Source organism: Agrilus planipennis, unplaced genomic scaffold, assembly GCF_000699045.2.
Source record: "Agrilus planipennis isolate EAB-ADULT unplaced genomic scaffold, Apla_2.0 scaffold118, whole genome shotgun sequence".
Lineage (NCBI taxonomy): Eukaryota > Metazoa > Arthropoda > Insecta > Coleoptera > Buprestidae > Agrilus > Agrilus planipennis.
Genome location: NW_020438955.1, coordinates 286,109 through 305,916, shown reverse-complemented (window position 1 = coordinate 305,916; position 19,808 = coordinate 286,109). Strand labels below are relative to the sequence as shown.

Here is a 19,808-nt window from a genome sequence, read left to right as displayed (position 1 = left end):
ATCCTAACTTCCCTTTTACCGAAGGCAAAATCGTGTTTTCTAGTTTTTTTTTTTTTTTTTTAATTCAAACGCAAAGTTGTTTTAATATTTTCTTGCTTTGTTGCGCCCAATGAAAATAAGATTAACTATTATTAATGTTAGAGAACCTGTATTGACATTCGGAATACAAATATGACATACACTATCAGTATTCCGGAATATTTGATAGATAACATCTGAAGGTAGTGTAGAAGGCATCTCGTGTTAGTGCCACAACGTAAAGGGTGCATAAATAGTACCCCAGTTAACGAGCCGCCAATAATTGAGAACAGTTGCCAGTTTGGCAGTTGCGTTATCGCAAGCGTCAAATGACGAAACACTCGTACCTACTCGTGACCTTCGCAACAGCTGGTACACAGACAAGTCAATCGCGCGTGTAGTAACCTGCACTCCTTAGTTACTATTCGATTGGTAAAGTTACTACTATCACCACCAAATATAAAATTAAATTGAATGTGAAGACATCAAACAAAAAGTAATGTATTCGCACGCAGAATATGCTAATATGGTGGATACATACGAATGGTGCAATAACAATGCATTACGGCATTAGGGCGAATACACGTCATCGTTGTCAGAGCACTTGGGGCTTTCAGTAAGGTTATTACCCTCATGTTTGTGTACGAGGGTGGATTGATAAGTTTCCGGCCTAACCAAGAGATGACGCCACTAGGCCTACCTTGAGGTGACATTCTATAGTACCATCCTTGGATAGCTTGTAGCTATAGTTTCAGCCCGATCTCCTTGCTAGTGTAGGTTTGACAGCACGCTGAACAAGACGCCTCTGTGGTTTTCGTAAAAATGGAAAAGCAGGAAAATCGTGCTGTCATCAAATACTTTTATTTGAAGGGGTTAACGCCGAAGGAAATTAAAAAAGAGATGGACTCAACACTGGGGACATCCTCCCCGTCATATTCAACCGTTAAGCAGTGGGTTTCCGAGTTTAAAAAGGGTCGTGTGAGCACCTCTGATGGGCCTCGCTCAGGACGCCCCGTTGAGGTCACAACTCCAGATATGATCGAAAAAATTCATCAAATAGTGCTGGGAGACCGCAGATTGAAAGTGCGTGAGATAGCTGAGACCTGTAAGATGTCATATGAACGTGTGCAACATATTTTGCACCAACATTTGCATATGGAAAAGCTCTGTGCAAGATGGGTGCCGCGTTTGCTAACAGTCGACCAAAAATTGATTCGAAAAAACATTTCTACCGCAAATTTGTCATTGTATAAGCGTAATCCAAGCGAATTTTTGCGTCGATTCGTAACCGTTGACGAAACGTGGGTCCACCACTACACTCCTGAAACCAAAGAACAGTCTAAACAGTGGATTGGACCAGGGGAACCAACTCCAAAGAAGGCAAAAACAATTTTTTCGGCGAACAAGGTTATGGCTACTGTTTTTTGGGATGCAAGAGGTATTATATACATTGATTACCTTGCAAAGGGTAATACTATCACTGGTCAATACTACGCAGACTTATTGCAACGTTTGAGCCACGAGGTGAAAATTAAACGACCTCATCTGGCGAAGAAAAAAATCTTGTTTCATCACGATAACGCACCAGCGCACACGTCAATCGTTGCGACGGCTAAAATCAACGATCTAAAGTTTGAATTGATGCCGCACCCTCCTTACTCTCCAGACCTAGCCCCGAGTGACTATTTTCTGTTCCCTAATCTCAAAAAATGGCTTGGCGGTAAGAGATTTGCGGACAATGAAGAAGTAATCGAAGCTGTAAATGGTTATTTTGAGGAGCTTGACGAATCAGTCTATAGAGATGGCATTAATAGACTGGAACACCGCTATGAGAAATGTATCAGCCTTGGAGGAGATTATGTTGAGAAATAAAAAAAAAAAATTTTTAAAAACCTTGTTTTTCTTGGTCAGGCCGGAAACTTATCAATCCACCCTCGTATATAACTGATTGATGCGACCGAGCGGCATGGCCTAAAGGTTTAGACCATTTCTTAGCATTCATAAAGACGCCGATTCGATTCCGGGTCTATCTGCCTTGGTCCAAGGTTTTCTGTGGTTTCCTTGGTTCACTTAGGCAAATGCTGAGGCAATAATATTCCACATATAATCTTTCATTCTCTTCTGTCTTCATTTCGCCCGTCTCATCTTTCTCACCCGAACCACCACCCAATCATTCCCACGATTCCTGAAAGGAGGTTGAAGAGGGTCTTCCGCCCTACCTTCCGGCGTAGTCCAGAGGCACTGCTCGCCCACCAGCATAAGTGGCTGGTGGGAATGAAACTCCCAAAAGTTTAAAAAGTTTTTAGTAATGCGAGGTGACTCATTTTATTTATTTTTCATGTATCTTCTTCTTTCTTAATTTTTCCGAAGTACTAAGCGTTACTCGAGTCATAGAAAAAAATAATAGAGGTCGGGAACAAAACCTGGGTCAAGAAATATAATGAACGCGTAAAGGCAATGTTGCCGAACGAAAGTGTGCGAAATGAGCAAAATTAAATAAGTAAAATGTAATATTCATTGAATTAAAATTCTTTCACCCCTGGCGCGCCAGTCTTCCTCTCAAACCATTACCCCTCCCGTCAGGGCAAGGAGAGCCCCGTCGCGTCGGTTCGTATTTCGAATGGAAGGCGGACGTGAGAGAAAGGAATAACAGCGAGGACGCGACGACAACGACGTCGGGCTCTAGGAACATGGTGAAATTCTAATTACCCTTATAAGTTGTAACCACGGAATCGGAGAATGTCGGATCGGAATGCTTACAGGTCTTTCGTTCCCTGGGGATACCTCCGGTTGCATTTCTAGCCTTCATGAATACAATGATCAGAACTACAAATTAATGATCTTCGACTACAGCAGAGCAGAGCAAAATCTATCGCGAACAGTTTGAATACCAACAATACAATCGGTTTCACGACTACTCAGTAATGGAAATGAGAAGGACTCATGACTTTAAAATATTATTTATTGAATTTAAAGACGTACTGTATTAATTTATCTCAAATTTATTTTTAAAAATCATCCTAAAATAACTACAATAAACATGTTTGGACAGACTTTCCGATAACTCTCCAGATATCTCAGAAAGCAAGTTAATCGCACGCCGCGCCGTAAATAGAACAGGACCATAGTAGAACCCTTGCGGAACCCCACATTTAACTAGATATGTATTGAAATATCTATTCTCCGTATATACTATCATTTATTGCTGTGTTAAGAAAGTTAAGGATGGAGCCACATGTAAAGTGCATTCGTGTTTCTCCTTTTTAACTGAAGCATCCATTTTCGAATGTAATTTTGCAATTACGCCATTTAATACAAACAAACACGCCGCCTTGTGCTGCCTTACTATATCATTAATTTAAATCCATTCATTAAATTTTGCGCGACATTCAAACCATTGTAATTTACCAGTGAACAATGGCTGCAGCTTGATAATGGCAAAACAAACACAAGAACAATTCTAAATTAATTTCTTACTGTTTCCTTCACTGTGTGGCGCTTATCTAGACATACGCACGGATACGAAGTGTTTCAAAATTATGTGAAGGAAATGAAGAGAGAAGTACGTAATGGAAATATTTTTAATCGCAAACTGAAAAAAATCCATCATTATTACCTACTAATATGCGGGTATCATTGGGTAATGGAAAAAGACAAATGAATCTAGAAACAAAATTGTTGATGGTAGTTTTTAGTGGCGTCGGGTCGCCTTCAATAAAAATAAGTCACTTCTATGCTCGCGAACGATTAATTTAGAATTTTGAAAAATGTTTTTAAAGGTGTATATTTGGAGCACAGCGCTGTACGGGTGTGAAACATGGACAATGGGAGGGGCGAAAAAGAAAAGGTTAGAAACGTTCGAAATGTGGTGTTGCAGGCGAATGATGAGGATACCGTGGATAGAGAAGGTTAGAAATGAAGAGGTATTAGAAAGAGTAAGAGAACGGAGGACTCTATGGAAGTCAATAACAAATAGGCGAGATAGGTTAATAGGACACTTTCTCAGGCATGAAGGTGTAATCAGAGACATATTAGCGCCATAAAGGGAAGTTAGGAGAGGTAAAGATAGCCCTAGATTAGATTACTGTTCACAAATAGTTAAGGATATGAGTTGCTCTAGCTTTAGGGAAATGCGAAGATTAGCGCAGGATAGGAAAGAGTGGAGGTGCGTGTCCAACCAGTCTTAGAACTGACAACCTTATGATGATGAAGTGGCGTCAGTGGAATAGGTTGTGGCCTCATCATTATCATAAGCAACCAAAAAGCAAAAGTTTTCCGCTATATGAAACATGAAACTATAGGGTTGTTCGGAAAGTCATTTCGTTTTTTCCCGACAGAGGATTTAATTGTATTCTTTTGCACCCAACTTCACATTTAAGCCGTATAATTTTTATATGCTTTGAGAGCTCATATAGCAAGGCTTGTGTGTAAAAAATTCCAATTAATTCTACGCAGTAGTTTTTGGTTGGTGTCCTATTAAATATGGAGAGCGATAAGCAGCATTTTCGACATATCTTACTGTTTTACTACAGAAAGGGTAAAAATGCTGTTCAAGCCAGAAAGAAATTGACTGATGTGTATGGAGAAGGTGTGTTGACAGTACGCCAGTGCCAGAACTGGTTCGCTAAATTTCGATCCGGCAATTTTGATGTCGAAGATGCACCACGTTCGGGAAGGCCGGTTGAAGCTGATAAAGACGCGATAAAGGCATTAGTTGATGTGAACCGGCGAATAACAACACGTGAGATCGGATTGAGGTTAAATTTATCAAATTCAACAGTTTATGACCACTTGAAAGGCCTGGGATTATCCTCGAAGCTCGATGTATGGGTTCCCCATGTTCTCACAGAGAGAAATCTGTGTCGCCGCATTGACGTCTGCGATTCGCTTCTCAAACGTCACGAAAATGATCCGTTTTTGAAGCGCATCATCACTGGGGACGAAAAATGGGTTGTATACAACAACGTCAAACGCAAGAGGTCATGGAGCAAAAAAGATGAACCGGCTCAAACCATTTCCAAAGCCGATATTCACCAAAAAAAGGTGATGCTGTCTGTTTGGTGGGATTTTAAAGGAATCGTTTTTTTTGAGCTTTTACCGGATAACACAACGATTAATTCGGAAGTCTACTGTCATCAGCTGGACAAACTGAATGATGCACTTCAACAGAAAAGGTCAGAACTAATCAACAGGAAAGGTGTAGTGTTTCACCAAGACAACGCGAGACCTCACACAAGTTTGGTCACTCGCCAAAAGCTTTTACAGCTTGAATGGGATACAATGCTACACCCACCATATTCTCCAGACCTGGCACCATCGGATTATTATTTGTTCCGGTCACTCCAAAATTTTTTAGACGGTAAAACCTTCACCTCAAATGAGGAGGTCAAAAACCTCCTCGATCAGTTTTTTGCCAGCAAAGACCAAAAATTTTATGAGCGTGGAATTATGCTACTACCAGAAAGATGGCAAAAGGTGTTGGACCAGAACGGTCAATATATAATTTAATAAAGTATTTGTTTATTATACGAAAACTGTCTTTCATTTCCACAAAAAAAAAACCAAATGACTTTCCGAACAACCCTATACATTCGTGTTTGAAGCATATGTATAATCATCATCATCTTAAGGTCATCAGTCCTAAGACTAGTTGGAAACGTACCTCCACCCTTTCCTAGCCTGTTAGTTAAAGGAGAAGTTAAAGTTATTTGTGACCTTAAAATTTCATTTAACGATGGCGAGTCCCCTTGAATTAGTTTAACAACGTTTAGTGATCCGTTTTTAGATTTCTAGATATGAAAAACTAATATCTATTCTGTTATCAGTAAACAGTGTGATAAAAGTTGTATCAAGCCTGAAAATTCTTTTATGTGTAGGTGGAATAGATCAGGAACATCTCAATCTCAGTTTGTATCGAGAAGCATTCTGATTGCTCTTGGTCTTGATCTTAATCTTTCTAAATGGTAAGACCAAGTTAATACAAGACAAAACTGGAAGACCAAGACTATATCTTCTCATCACTAATGGTGAATGGCCATGTTATCGAACTAACTCAGTAACGTCACTGTTATACATACATGTCTACTACTGACCCTAAAAAAATTTGATCAAAATTAGAAGAAATTGTTCTTTAAAATTTTTGAGCGCATCCAACAAATCTTCGGACTTAAGCCCTTATGATGGTGACGAAATCACATCCAACCTGATCTGATGTCATTATTATTATGAACTTGTTCGTTTATTGTGAAAACCTGATTCCATTACTCCGAACTCCGAGGCCGCATCAGTTTTTGTTGTTACGTGTTAAATCGTTCGAATAAGTTGATAACTTTTTCAAAAGAAAAGTTGAAATGTAACTGCGACACAACAGCTACCAAAACTTTCGCACGTCAACTTCCGCATATACAACTTTTCAAAAGTATTATGGTTAGTTGTAATTTATGTATTTATTCACCTTGTTTTAGAAACACCGTCTGTTATATATTTGCCCACGATTTAGAATAGATATGAGAGACCGGATGGAAATATTTACATACATGGATATACAGAGTGTAACTGAAACAAGTGCGGAACTTGCAGGATATAATAGGACACTTTCGAAAAGAACGTATTTTAAGGTACTTGCAAGGGGCAGTACAGCCCCGGTAAATCACGTGGAAAAATACGACAACGCAACGCCGCATTCAATCAACTGGTAGTAGTTAGCTATATCAGTCATTAGTCGTAGGTCAGAACAGTTATATGAGAGACCGGATAGAATTATTTACATACATGGATATACAGAGTATAACTGAAACAAGTGCGGAACTTGCAGGAAGTAATAGAACACTTTCGAGAAGAACGTATTTTAAGGTACTAACAAGGGGCAGTACAGCCCCGGTAAATCACGTGGAAAAATACGACAACGCAACGCCGCATTCAATCAACTGGTAGTAGTTAGCTATATCAGTCATTAGTCGTAGGTCAGAACAGTTATATGAGAGACCGGATAGAATTATGTACATACATGGATATACAGAGTGTAGCAGAAATAAGTGCGGAACTTAAGGAAGTAATAGAACACTTTCGAGAAGAACGTATTTTAAGGTCCTACAAGGGGCAATACAGCCCCGGTAAATCACGTGGAGAAATACGACAACGCAACGCCGCATTAAATCAACTGGTAGTAGTTAGCTATATCAGTCATTGGTCGTAGGTCAGAACAGTTATAGTTATTACTGTCAGCTATGTTATCGCTTCTCTTAAGGCCAGTGGCTGATTTGTACGCAAATCCACGCGTCAATCGCATAAAATATGCAATAATGTCAGTTGAAAGACGACTTTCGTATTTAATTAAAAACAAAATGCTACACAGTCCGGAAATCAGACAAGTTTGTGATACGACATTTTCTTTTATTTCTCATCTACATTGATACATTTCTCATCCGCTGATCCTAATACTTTTTAATTTGGCTTTATTTTATTGAGACAGTTGTAACTTTTTATTTCTTGTGGCATCAAATCACGTAGCGCCCCTTCGTTTTCTTCCCTGAGACCGCGAAACTTTCTCGGCACGACAAACATTGTTGCCTCAGCGTTGCCAACGTAATAACTGTTGCTAATAAATTGTTCCCTTGTTCGCCAGACTGCAGCGCGCAAAACTTTTCTCATAAAATTACTGCTCGCGGACGGACTAAGTCGTAATTTCGACAAAAGACAACAACACGCAAAATAACTCTACAATTGAGTAGATCCTTGTTAAGAAAACATTACTATCGCGTAAAATGGACCCGTTCGGTTGGTTGCCCTGAACGCCGTCCGTGTCGATGTCGGTTGGCTGCCCTTGTACGCTGTCGGTTCTCCACTTCTCCGTCGCAACCGTAGCAGTTAGAGCAACGAGCGTCAGCGGCACCCAACGACTGCTATCTCAACTAATTATGCGAGATTGCTCGCTAGTAGCGCTACTTGGTTGGCTCGTAGGGTCGCAGAAGATGGGACAAAATTACACCCTCGAGAATTGCCGCCCGTTCCAAACTAACGAATGATCAACGACAAGATGTTGCAGTAAAAGCAATTTACAACTTAATTGGTTCTTCAATTGTGACTCGGGAGGATTACGTGTGGAACTGCAAAAATAAACTAATCCACCTAACAACCTAAACCCGACTCTGTCTCCGTCTCTGCCCATGTCTCGAGTACCACCTGTACATTTAGTTAGTTAGTTACTATTGTACTTCACGGAAATCTCTTGCCAACTGACTGTCTGAAAAGCCACCCACTCTTTTAATAGATAAAGGAAAAATGAAATTTTCTTCTTCATAAATCCCTATAAGGAAAATTGAGAATTATTACCCGAGTCTCCGTTTCATTCTGAACCGGATTAAAGCTTAACACTATTTCTCCATTATTTTTTAGATACCTTTACTTATTGTTAGAGCTATTTTTAGTATGAGAAACGGTTTTTTAATTCGTTGTAAATACATTAGAGGGTGAACATTATAAAAGGAGTTAGAGAAACATGGAAGAAACTGTAAATTACGGTAATACAGATGTAATTTCAGCAATTTTAAAACACATTATTGTACTCAATATCACTTGGAGATAACATTAGTAATGTTGAAACACAAAAAATACTTTAGATTTTGCAAATATAGTTCTAAGAACTTTGAGGTACTTATGGCCACTAACGTAGGACCACTTTGATATAACTTTAATCACTTCAAAACACAATACAACACTTAAGATCACCTCAGTGTAACTTTACTAAGTTGAAACTATCATGGGGCACTTTGTTATAACTTTAGCAAGTTAAAAACATAAAAAGAACACTTAAGAACATCTGCATGGATCCTTTATATGTTTAAAACACATTATGGTTTTTAGGATCACTTCATAATAACTTTAGTAACATCAAAACACAATAAAACACTTAAGAGTTTACTGAGTTTAAAATATAATGGGCCACTTAAGCTTACTGACTTAGTAACACTTTGTTACAACTTTAGCATGTTCAGAACTCAGCAAGGCACTTAAGAACATCTTCATGTACTTTTACTGACGCTTAATGTTACTGAATGAATAACAGTTTAATGCAACTTTAGTAAATTCGAAATACAATAAGACACTTTAGAATATCAACGTGTATCGTTTGTAAGATTAAAATACGTTGTGACTCTCAAGATTACTTCGATTTAACGTCTTGATGTAATATAAATGTAAATTTAGTAACTTTAAAACACAATGGACCATTTAAGCTTATTGGCTTAGGAACACTTTGGTACAACTTTAGCATGTTCAGTACTCAGCAAGGCACTTAAGAACTTTCAGATGCAAGTTTAGCAAGTTCAAAGCACTTAATATGAATAAATTTAAAACACATTATGACAGTTAGATATAACTTTATTAAATTCAAATCACAATAAGGCATTTAAGAACACTTTAATATAACTTAAGTAAATGTAAAACACAATAAAACATCCATGAGCCCCTTGATCTTATAATAGTACCTCAGGCGATCGCGGATTGTTCTTTAAAATTCTTTTTTTTTTTCTTCATAATATTATAACACTTTTCCGACTTAGTTCTTAATATCTTATTTAACTTACCTACATCAATAACAGTATTAAGTACGTATATGCTAAGTAACGAATATCCTTTGGAATTAAATTAAATTAAAATAAAAACTTAATTAAAAAGTTGTCAATAAATAAAATAAACTGTGATTTATATTAAAAAACTAAAACAAACATAATAATTGTTTCAAAAGTACTAAATATTTCAAAAAGAAATAAATTTTCTAGTACTATAGATCCTTATATTCTGACTCATTCTTTTTTTTTTTTCATTTATTAGGTTTTACTGGCCATGGAATTATTTGCTAAACATCTTATCACATTAAATTAATATTTATTGCCGCTAGAGGGTGTAGTAGAATTGCCACCACCACCCTCTGCCTGTTCGTAGCATGGTGGAGGTTCGTAACGAGGTGGGGGTTCTTGCCCTAAAACGATATAGAAATAATAAACAAGTGAAAATTGAGAAACAAAAAACTGATTTCCCAAACCTGACCAAACGTAATATAGCACAAAAATAATAACTGAAAAACCTAACCCAACCTTACCTATCATTAGAAATAGACAACTACAAAAAACAAACAAAACGAATAAACTGGTAGTCTTAATAGTTTTAGGAGTTTCGTCATTCCATACTGATATCATCATCAACCTATTGATGTTGATATCAGACAGAAATGGCGAAACATAATTAGTAATAATTTCAATTTTTTCATGTTAAAATTAGATCAAATTAATGTTACCTAAAGGACTCCTAGTAATATGTTGCTGCACATAGGCTGCTATCTCGCTTGCTCTCCTACTGGATAATGGATATCCTGACAGTCGTATCAATCGTCCTTAGAATCAAAAATAAAAACGGTTAAAACTGAAAGTACAATAAAAAGTGAAACCTTTGTATGAATAGGTATCCACTGGATCATTCGAAAGAATAAAATAATCCACCCAATCTAATTAAATATTCTTAAGTGTTTTCTAAAAACAATTATTTTGAGTCGCAGCCTTCTATAAAATTCTTCAGGACCCTTTAAAAGAAATTAGGATGTGGCTAAATATCCGACCAGCGCATTTACCTTTTCTGAGATAGAAGTTGCCATACGGACTCTGCCTTTAATCATTTACGCAAACGCAACGAATTTATTGTATTGTTTAGGTGAATTCCGACAAAATTCGAAAATTTGTGCCAGTGCGATCAAATAATACTCTATATTTTACAATTCCTCCACATAAATGTTGAATAGAGACTAGCGTCGTATTCGGTAGCATCCAGAACTTCTGACCATCACAATTTTAAAAAAAAAATAGAAATAGCCCAGTGGTATCGATGGTTAACTGTCACGCAGGCGGACCCGGCCTCTATACCCGGACGGTACTACAGCTTTTTCCTTAATTTATGTCTATTAGCCATTTACTTACGAAGTGAGTGTTGTTGTTGCCATTTCCTTTATTTTTGTCTTCGCTCATATTGTTGTAATCATATGAAGGAATTGAAAAATATAGTGCACTATTCCTCCGCACTTACACTACTTTCCGAATTGTAACACCACCACAGCGAAAAAATAAATAAAATAACTAATAGTAAAAAGTAGGTCACTGTAATGTATACACCCTGTATATTTCTTTTATAACACCATAACCTCACAAGCGTCTACATTTCAGGATTTGACACGTTCGAATCATAAAATATGCGAACGGTTTCTGCTCTAATTAAAACTAGCTCGAATCGTGTAAAGTTAGCTTTGTATTGTGCATGTTACGCTTATATGTGTATTTATGTTCCAGTTTTGACCAACAATCGGTTTTGTTGAACAACTTCCATTATTTGAACGGCACATGTGCGAAATAGGACGTTTTGACGGCATTCTTATTAAAGCGGGGCGCAATTTTAATTAAGAATCGCAAATCAAATACTTCTCCGCTATTCCTATTTTATTAATTTTAACGGCGACGAACTTTCGTCGGCTTGCCATAGAGCACTGCGGCTAAATGGACGATTTTACGTCTCACGGTCCATCCACAGGGTGATTAGAGCCTTTCACTTCTTTCGTTTGTTTTCTTTCTTAAGTGTAGACATAAACCACAACACATTATCAATAAATTGATAACTAACAAATCTGGAAATTATTCTGAGAATCAAATGTATTTAAATTTTGAGGTTTTTCTTAAATAATGATCAATGCCGTGTTTGGCTTTTATATAGTTAGATAAAGGGGGGGGGGGTACCACTATAAAGAGATGATAAACTGAAATCATTATTGTAATTATAATGCTTAAAACTACAGTTAATTCTCTTTGTAAAATTTTAGGCTCATGACGTATTGGTAAAGGCTGATGCCGTTCTGATTCAGGTCTAAAAGCCGTCGTGTGTTGGAGCTGTTTCCTAACATTTCGTTAGCACAAACAGCGATCTTCTTAACCTAACCTAACCTTTCGTTAGCACAAACGCCGATCCTCTTAACCTAACCTAACCTAACCTAACCTTTCGTTAGCACAAACAGCGATCTTCTTCAGATGTCCTTCCATGTCCAATGCTGAATGTGGACTATGCAGTGGAAAGATCTCTGAAGAAACTCGCCACTATTGCTAGCGAAACGTTAGGAGGGAGCTCCCACCAACGAAACGTAGCATTAATACATAACAGAAGCGTGATTCTGGCATAATTTATTTGTACTAGATTTAGTAAATTTACTCAGTATGAATGAAAACCATCCAAAAGGAAGACACTAAATACATTCCTACTGGAAAAACAAATAAACACACAGTGCATACATCAGAACAGCGTCTGTTGTAGGCTCCTGTTCAGAAATGCGTTTATTAGTGGATCTTTCTCTTTGATCCATGTACAGCCACTCTTACTATTGATCCCCATGTCCCCTATTGATAAGTGTCATAGATGATTTAATTAATACTAATGGGTTGGTCGTAATGTTCTTTTTACACTAGCTTAGTTTTTTGTCACCAACAACACATTAACCTGAATCCTACACCAACATTTCATAAAAAATTCAACATCTTTACTCTTATTAGCATGTTTAGATCTGTTGCGATATTTCCTTTATGTAATTGCACTTGTATAAATGTGTGTAAATACCTAGAAACTAATAGACCCACGGACTGTCGTTGACCACCATAAACAAACAGTGTATTGTACGACGTATCTCATTTGATTAAAAGTAATGGCCAATTTTCTCGAGATAAACAAGAATTAATTAAAAGAGTAATGTGTTTTGCGATGGTATCGCATCCAGTAGCCGTGTTACCCCACCACGCGTTCTCCGACAACAATAATTACGAAATAATGTCTCTGCATGGGGTTACACCGCGCACGAAGCGGTGATAAAGTGCAACCGGTCAGGCAATAACACTCTGTCGGTCTACTACGTTTACCGTAAAAAGGTATCGTATCGTGTCCCTATTGCATCGTGGTCGTTTGTGACATTCGGAAAAATCGCCACTTGTTGAAACACACCCCTAGTCGACAAAACTAAAACAAAGCCTTTCCTGCATTCGATTCTCATCAGCTTCTACTAGTGACTGGACTGCCCCATCGACCTACACTGATCCAATGTAGTAGATAACTAGGGTGGAAGGCCTTCTGTAGCCTCCTGTAGGAATTATATGGATGAAGGACAAAACTTAAACAAAGCCTTTCCTACATTCCATTCTCATCAGCTTCTACTAGTGACTGGACTGCCTCATCGACCTACACTGATCCAATGTAGTGGAGAACTAGGGTGGAAGGCCTTCTGTAGCCTCCTGTAGGAATTATATGGATGAAGGACAAAACTAAAACAAAGCCCCTTTCCTACATTCCATTCTCATCAGCTTCTACTAGTGACTGGGCTGCCCCATCGACCTACACTAATCCAATGTAGTGGAGAAGTCGGGTAGAAGGCCTTCTTTAGCCTCCTGTAAGAATTATATGGATGAAGGACAAAACTTAAACAAAGCCTTTCCTACATTCCATTCTCATCAGCTTCTACTAGTGACTGGACTGCCCCATCGACCTACACTGATCCAATGTAGTGGAGAACTAGGGTGGAAGGCCTTCTTTAGCCTCCTGTAAGAATTATATGGATGAATGGGTGATTTAAGCAGTGAAAGATTGAAAAGATAATATCTTGTTGAAATACAACCCTTATTGGATAAAAGCTAACACAAAACTCTTCATGCGTCCCATTCCTATCTGCTGATGCTGGTGGCATTCCATCGACCTATACTGGTATATAGTGACAGGGAAGTAGGGCGTAAGACCCTCAACAGTCTCTTCTAATAAACAACAAAGAGTGGATTATGAAGATAGTGGAAGAGTAGAGTGAAGAAGATAATATCTTGTTGAAATACAGCCCTCAAAGAATAATAAAACAAAAGCATTCGTACGCACTATTCCATAGACCTACCCTACTACAAGTTATTGAATATGTAGGGCAGAAGGGCTTTTTCAGCCTTCTGTAGGAATCGTAGGAGTGAAAAGGTAATTACTTTTGGAAATACAACTCTCATTGGATAAAATCTAAAACAACACTATTTATGCCTTCCATTCTCATCAGCTACTACTGATGGCTGGAGTGTACCATAATCCTAATCACTGATGCAAAGTAATGGGGAAGTATGACGAAAAGCTCTCATCAGTTTCCTCCAGGAGACAACAATGAATGGGTAGTGAAGACAGTGGAAGAGTGAAAAATACTTATTTGTTGATGTACAACCCTCATTGGATAAAAACTAAGAGAAAACCATTACTGCGTTCTTTTCCTATCAGCTGCTACTAGTGGCTGGGCTATACCTTAATCCTACACTGATGCAATGTAATGGGGAAGTATGAATGAAATCTCTCATCGATTTCCTCTAGGAGACAGCAATGAGTGGTTAGTGAAGATATTGGAGGAGTGAAAGACAATTGTTGAAATATAACCTTCTTTGGATAAAAACCATTCCTATCAGCTGTAACTTGTGACTGAAGTGTACCAAAGTCCTACACTGATGCAAAGTGATGGGAAAGTATGACGAAAAACTCTCAAAGCTCTCATCAGTTTCCTACAGGAGACAACAATGAATTGGTAGTGAAGAAGTGGAAGAGTGAAAAATAATTACTTGTTGAAATGCAACCTTCATAGAATAAAAACTAAGAGAAAACCATGCGTTCTATTTCTATCAACAGCTACTTACTGGTGTATCATAATCCTACACTGATGCAATGTGATGGAGAAGTAGAACAGAAATCCTTCATCAGTTTTCTCTAGGAGATAGCAATTAACGGGTAGTGAAGACAGTGGAAGAGTGAAAAACACTTACTTGCTGTGAAGTGAAACCTTCATGGGATATAAACTTTTAGTGTCTTTTGGTGGATATTATTTAAATACCAAAAAAAAACACTAATAACAATTTATAACAATAACAACGAAAACACAACTAACAAAAAGGCACAAGGAGTGAAACAAACAAACGAGAACAAAGTAACAAAAAGAACAAGATAATACAACAATAACAATAACAAAGACAACAAAAATACAACAAAGTAGATGAAAGCACTTACGAATGTTAGGACAAGCGGTAGACGAGAGACTGTCTTGAGATAAGAAATTTTGGACTATTTATAGGACAGGGTTGTTAGTAATTTTGATGGAATGTTCTAGAAGAAAAAGTAGTGAGAGAGAAGGTGAAGACACTAGTTTATAGGAATACATAGAATNGAGTATTTATAGGACAGGGTTGTTAGTAGATTTGATAGAAGGTTCTAGAAGGAAAAGTAGTGAGAGGGAGGGTGAAGACACTAGTTTGTAGGAATACGTAGAATTAAGCAGTATAGAGTTCAAGAGAAAGCAAATAAGGGTAAAACCAGATATTAGTATGGGAGCGCATGCAGGTATGGTGGAAGTTGGAATTCTGGGTAAAAGTGATTGAGAGAACAAGATTAGATTGAAAGGAAACCAAGGTATTTACAAGATAAGAAAATGAAATAATATTTGAAATGAAATGAATATGAAGTAAAATAATGAAAAACAATCCTTAAGAAATATTTACAAAAAATATATACACACAAAAAAAAAATAACAGTTATTTCGCCACAAACTTAATGAAAACCATTCCTACGTTCTATTCCTATCAGTTGCTACTGATGGCTGGAGTGTACCATAATCTTACACTGATGCAATGTGATGGGAAAGTAGGACGGCAAACCTTCATCAGTTTCCTCTAGGAGATAGTAACGAATAGATAGTGAAAACAGTGGAAGAGTGAAAAGCGCTTAGTTGTTGAAGTATAACCTTCATGGGTTAAAAGCTTAAGAGAAGTAGAACGGAATGCCTTCATCAGTTTCTTCTAGGAGACAGCAATGAGTGGGCAGTGAAGACATTGTCAGAGTGAAAGACAATTTTTCAAATATAACCTTACTTGAATAAAAACTAAGAAAAAAACATTCCTGTCAGCTACTACTGGTGACTAGAATGTACCATAATCCTACACTGATACAAAGTGAGGAGGTAGAGCAAAAGGCTTTTTTCATCCTCTTGTAGGAATCATAGGAATAAATCAATGGTTAAGACAGTAGAAGAGTGAAATGACAATTACTTCCGGAAATACAACCGTCATTGGATAAAAAATAAAACAAGAACCTTATTGCGTTTCATTCTTACTAGCTGCTACTACTGGCTGGACTGTACCATCGACATACACTGATGCAAAGTATGGAGGAAGTAGGGCGGAAGGTCTTCATTAATCTCTTGGAGGAAACATGATAATGAGTGGATTGTGAAGACAGTAGAAGAGTGGAAGACAATAACTTATTGAAATACATCCCCCATTGGATAAAAACTATGACAAAAGCTTTTGCGCTCCATTCGTACCAACTTGGACTGGTGAATGGATTGTCCCATCGATCTACGAGGGTGGATTGATAAGTTTCCGGCCTGACCAAGAAAAACAAGGTTTTTAAAAATTTTTTTTTTTTATTTCTCAACATAATCTCCTCCAAGGCTGATACATTTCTCATAGCGGTGTTCCAGTCTATTAATGCCATCTCTATAGACTGATTCGTCAAGCTCCTCAAAATAACCATTTACAGCTTCGATTACTTCTTCATTGTCCGCAAATCTCTTACCGCCAAGCCATTTTTTGAGATTAGGGAACAGAAAATAGTCACTCGGGGCTAGGTCTGGAGAGTAAGGAGGGTGCGGCATCAATTCAAACTTTAGATCGTTGATTTTAGCCGTCGCAACGATTGACGTGTGCGCTGGTGCGTTATCGTGATGAAACAAGATTTTTTTTTTCGCCAGATGAGGTCGTTTAATTTTCACCTCGTGGCTCAAACGTTGCAATAAGTCTGCGTAGTATTGACCAGTGATAGTATTACCCTTTGCAAGGTAATCAATGTATATAATACCTCTTGCATCCCAAAAAACAGTAGCCATAACCTTGTTCGCCGAAAAAATTGTTTTTGCCTTCTTTGGAGTTGGTTCCCCTGGTCCAATCCACTGTTTAGACTGTTCTTTGGTTTCAGGAGTGTAGTGGTGGACCCACGTTTCGTCAACGGTTACGAATCGACGCAAAAATTCGCTTGGATTACGCTTATACAATGACAAATTTGCGGTAGAAATGTTTTTTCGAATCAATTTTTGGTCGACTGTTAGCAAACGCGGCACCCATCTTGCACAGAGCTTTTCCATATGCAAATGTTGGTGCAAAATATGTTGCACACGTTCATATGACATCTTACAGGTCTCAGCTATCTCACGCACTTTCAATCTGCGGTCTCCCAGCACTATTTGATGAATTTTTTCGATCATATCTGGAGTTGTGACCTCAACGGGGCGTCCTGAGCGAGGCCCATCAGAGGTGCTCACACGACCCTTTTTAAACTCGGAAACCCACTGCTTAACGGTTGAATATGACGGGGAGGATGTCCCCAGTGTTGAGTCCATCTCTTTTTTAATTTCCTTCGGCGTTAACCCCTTCAAATAAAAGTATTTGATGACAGCACGATTTTCCTGCTTTTCCATTTTTACGAAAACCACAGAGGCGTCTTGTTCAGCGTGCTGTCAAACCTACACTAGCAAGGAGATCGGGCTGAAACTATAGCTACAAGCTATCCAAGGATGGTACTATAGAATGTCACCTCAAGGTAGGCCTAGTGGCGTCATCTCTTGGTTAGGCCGGAAACTTATCAATCCACCCTCGTATACTGTAATGCAAAGCATGGGATTCAATCTTGGTGTTAATAACAGCTAAGGAAAAGGAGTTTACACTTTTTCTAAAGACACTGTCCGGAAAGTCTTTCATTACATCACAGTTTCCTGTGAAGTGATCTTTTCGTATTACAAAAAAGATACATATGCCTAATGTGGTGGTTATAGAACAAGGAACGCCCTGTACGACCGAAATTTGAAACATTATTGTTCTAGGGCGGTTCTCTAGAGACCTCTAAATTATCCGTGTAGTGCGAACTGTCTACAAGCATCCTTTGGGGCCAGTTATCAAGACTATTCATAAAATTTACGACAGATTTATATTTATGCCTTTATAAGCTCCATATTGGATACGACAATAATAATTATTACTATTTCTTATGTAAAAGATCTCAACATTAAACTTGTGTTCAGATAACTATAACCTCTTGATGAAAAAATACCACAAACATCGTACTACTTAAAAGCCTACGCTATAATGTACGTATTTAATGTGCTCTTGGGTATCATAATCATAAAAATTTATCGAGTTTCGGTGTCGCATGTTTTTTTTATGATTTAAAAGTGTAAAGCAGGTAGTTTAGCAATTTTTCTTACCTCTCTCTACCAGTTCTCTTCTTAACTTATTGCTCTCCGTGGAAATGAAAAACATCACACAAAATACCACAACTGCAGTCAAAAACGTCATGATGTACATGAGCAAATACTCCGTTTCCATTTTATTTTTCTGTTGTGTCAAAATTTTGTTTCTACCTACAACACAATACAATACAATCACTGTAGTCTTGGTGTAATGATTTCTTTTTTATCGCGTTATCTCTGTATCCGCGTCTCTATCTGTGTTATTGTTGTTATCAATTTTTTCGGTCCGATAGTGAACACAATTGATCGATGTTTACAGACATCTTTATTGACGGCCGTGATAATAAAACGCATGAGCGATGATTGTACACATATTAGTACCTTACGAGATTTGGAAAAATTTCTATCGAATAACCTAATTCATACTACGTAGTTTGTACATGTAAGTGTCTATTTCTACAATTTTGGAGCAGAATATTGTACATAAGTGAGGAATTAAGAAGCAGCCTATTAAAGAGATATCATTTTTTGAAAAATTGTGTAAAGAAATTCGTACAATTCCTTCAATCATCATCATCATAAGGTCGACAGTCCTAAGATTGGTTGGACACGCGCCACCACTCTTTTCTATCCTGAGTTAATCTTCGCTGGCATCTTCGCCCATGATCTAGTCATTTGAGAAAAAAACTAAAAAACTTTTGGGTGTTTCATTTTCACCAGCCAGTAATGCTGGTGGGCGGGCAGTCCCTCCGGACTACGCCGGAAGGTAGGGCGGAAGGCCCTCCTCAGCCTGTTTTCAGGAATCGTGGGAATGGGTGGGTGGCGGTTCGGGTGAGAAAGTTGAGACGGACGAAATGAAGACAGAAGAGAATGAATGATTTTCTGTGGAATATTACTGTCCCAGCATTTGCCTAATTGATCCAGGGAAACCACAGAATAACTTGGACCAAGGCAGACGGACCCGGAATCGAACCGGCGTCCTCCCGACTGCTAAGCAATGGTCTAAACCTCTAGGCCATGCCGCTTGGTCTAAAACCAGAACAACCCGCATCCTTAACTATTTGCGAACAGTAATTTAATCTAGAGCTACCTCTACCCCGCCTAACTCCTGTTTCTGCCTCTAATATGTCCCTGACTAGACCTTCATGCCTGAGAAGGTGTCCTACCAACCTATCTCGCCTATTTCTTATTGGCTTCCATAGAGTCCTCTGTTCTCCTATTCTTTCTGATACCTCTTCATTTCCAACCTTCTATATCCACGGTATCCTCATCATTTGCATGTGACACCACATTTCGAACGCTTCTAACCTTTTCTTTTTCGCCGCGCCCACTGTCCATGTTTCGCACCCGTACAGCGCCGCGCTCCAAACATACGACTTTAACAACCTTTTTCGAATTTCTAAATTAACCGTTGACGAGCATAGAAGTAACTTCTTTTTATAGAAGGCGACTCGACCCTGCGCTATCCTCTGCT

The 19,808-nt window shown here is 38.2% G+C and overlaps 2 protein-coding genes across 2 annotated transcripts in view; both read right to left on the bottom strand.

The window, feature by feature from the left end:
* Positions 1-19,808, bottom strand: part of LOC108738921 (neurotrimin-like) — a 207,336-nt gene that overhangs the window by 129,269 nt on the left and 58,259 nt on the right. The window lies entirely within an intron of this gene.
* LOC108738949 lies at positions 9,379-18,587 on the bottom strand. Its single transcript, XM_018472580.1, has 3 exons — positions 18,350-18,587; positions 10,313-10,408; positions 9,379-9,997 (listed from the first exon to the last, which is right to left on the bottom strand). The coding sequence occupies exons 1-3, from the start codon at positions 18,468-18,470 to the stop codon at positions 9,897-9,899; spliced, it is 318 nt and encodes a 105-aa protein (XP_018328082.1). The 5' UTR covers positions 18,471-18,587; the 3' UTR covers positions 9,379-9,896.

Excerpts from the sequence above, each read along its gene's own strand:
- LOC108738949 (XM_018472580.1), bottom strand. The coding sequence starts at position 18,470 with ATGGAAACGGAGTATTTGCTCATGTACATCATGACGTTTTTGACTGCA. Across the intron at positions 10,409-18,349 it reads AAGAGAACTGGTAGAGAGAG|GACGATTGATACGACTGTCA; the intron begins GTAAGAAAAATT and ends TTTGATTCTAAG. Across the intron at positions 9,998-10,312 it reads TATTACTAGGAGTCCTTTAG|GGCAAGAACCCCCACCTCGT; the intron begins GTAACATTAATT and ends ATATCGTTTTAG.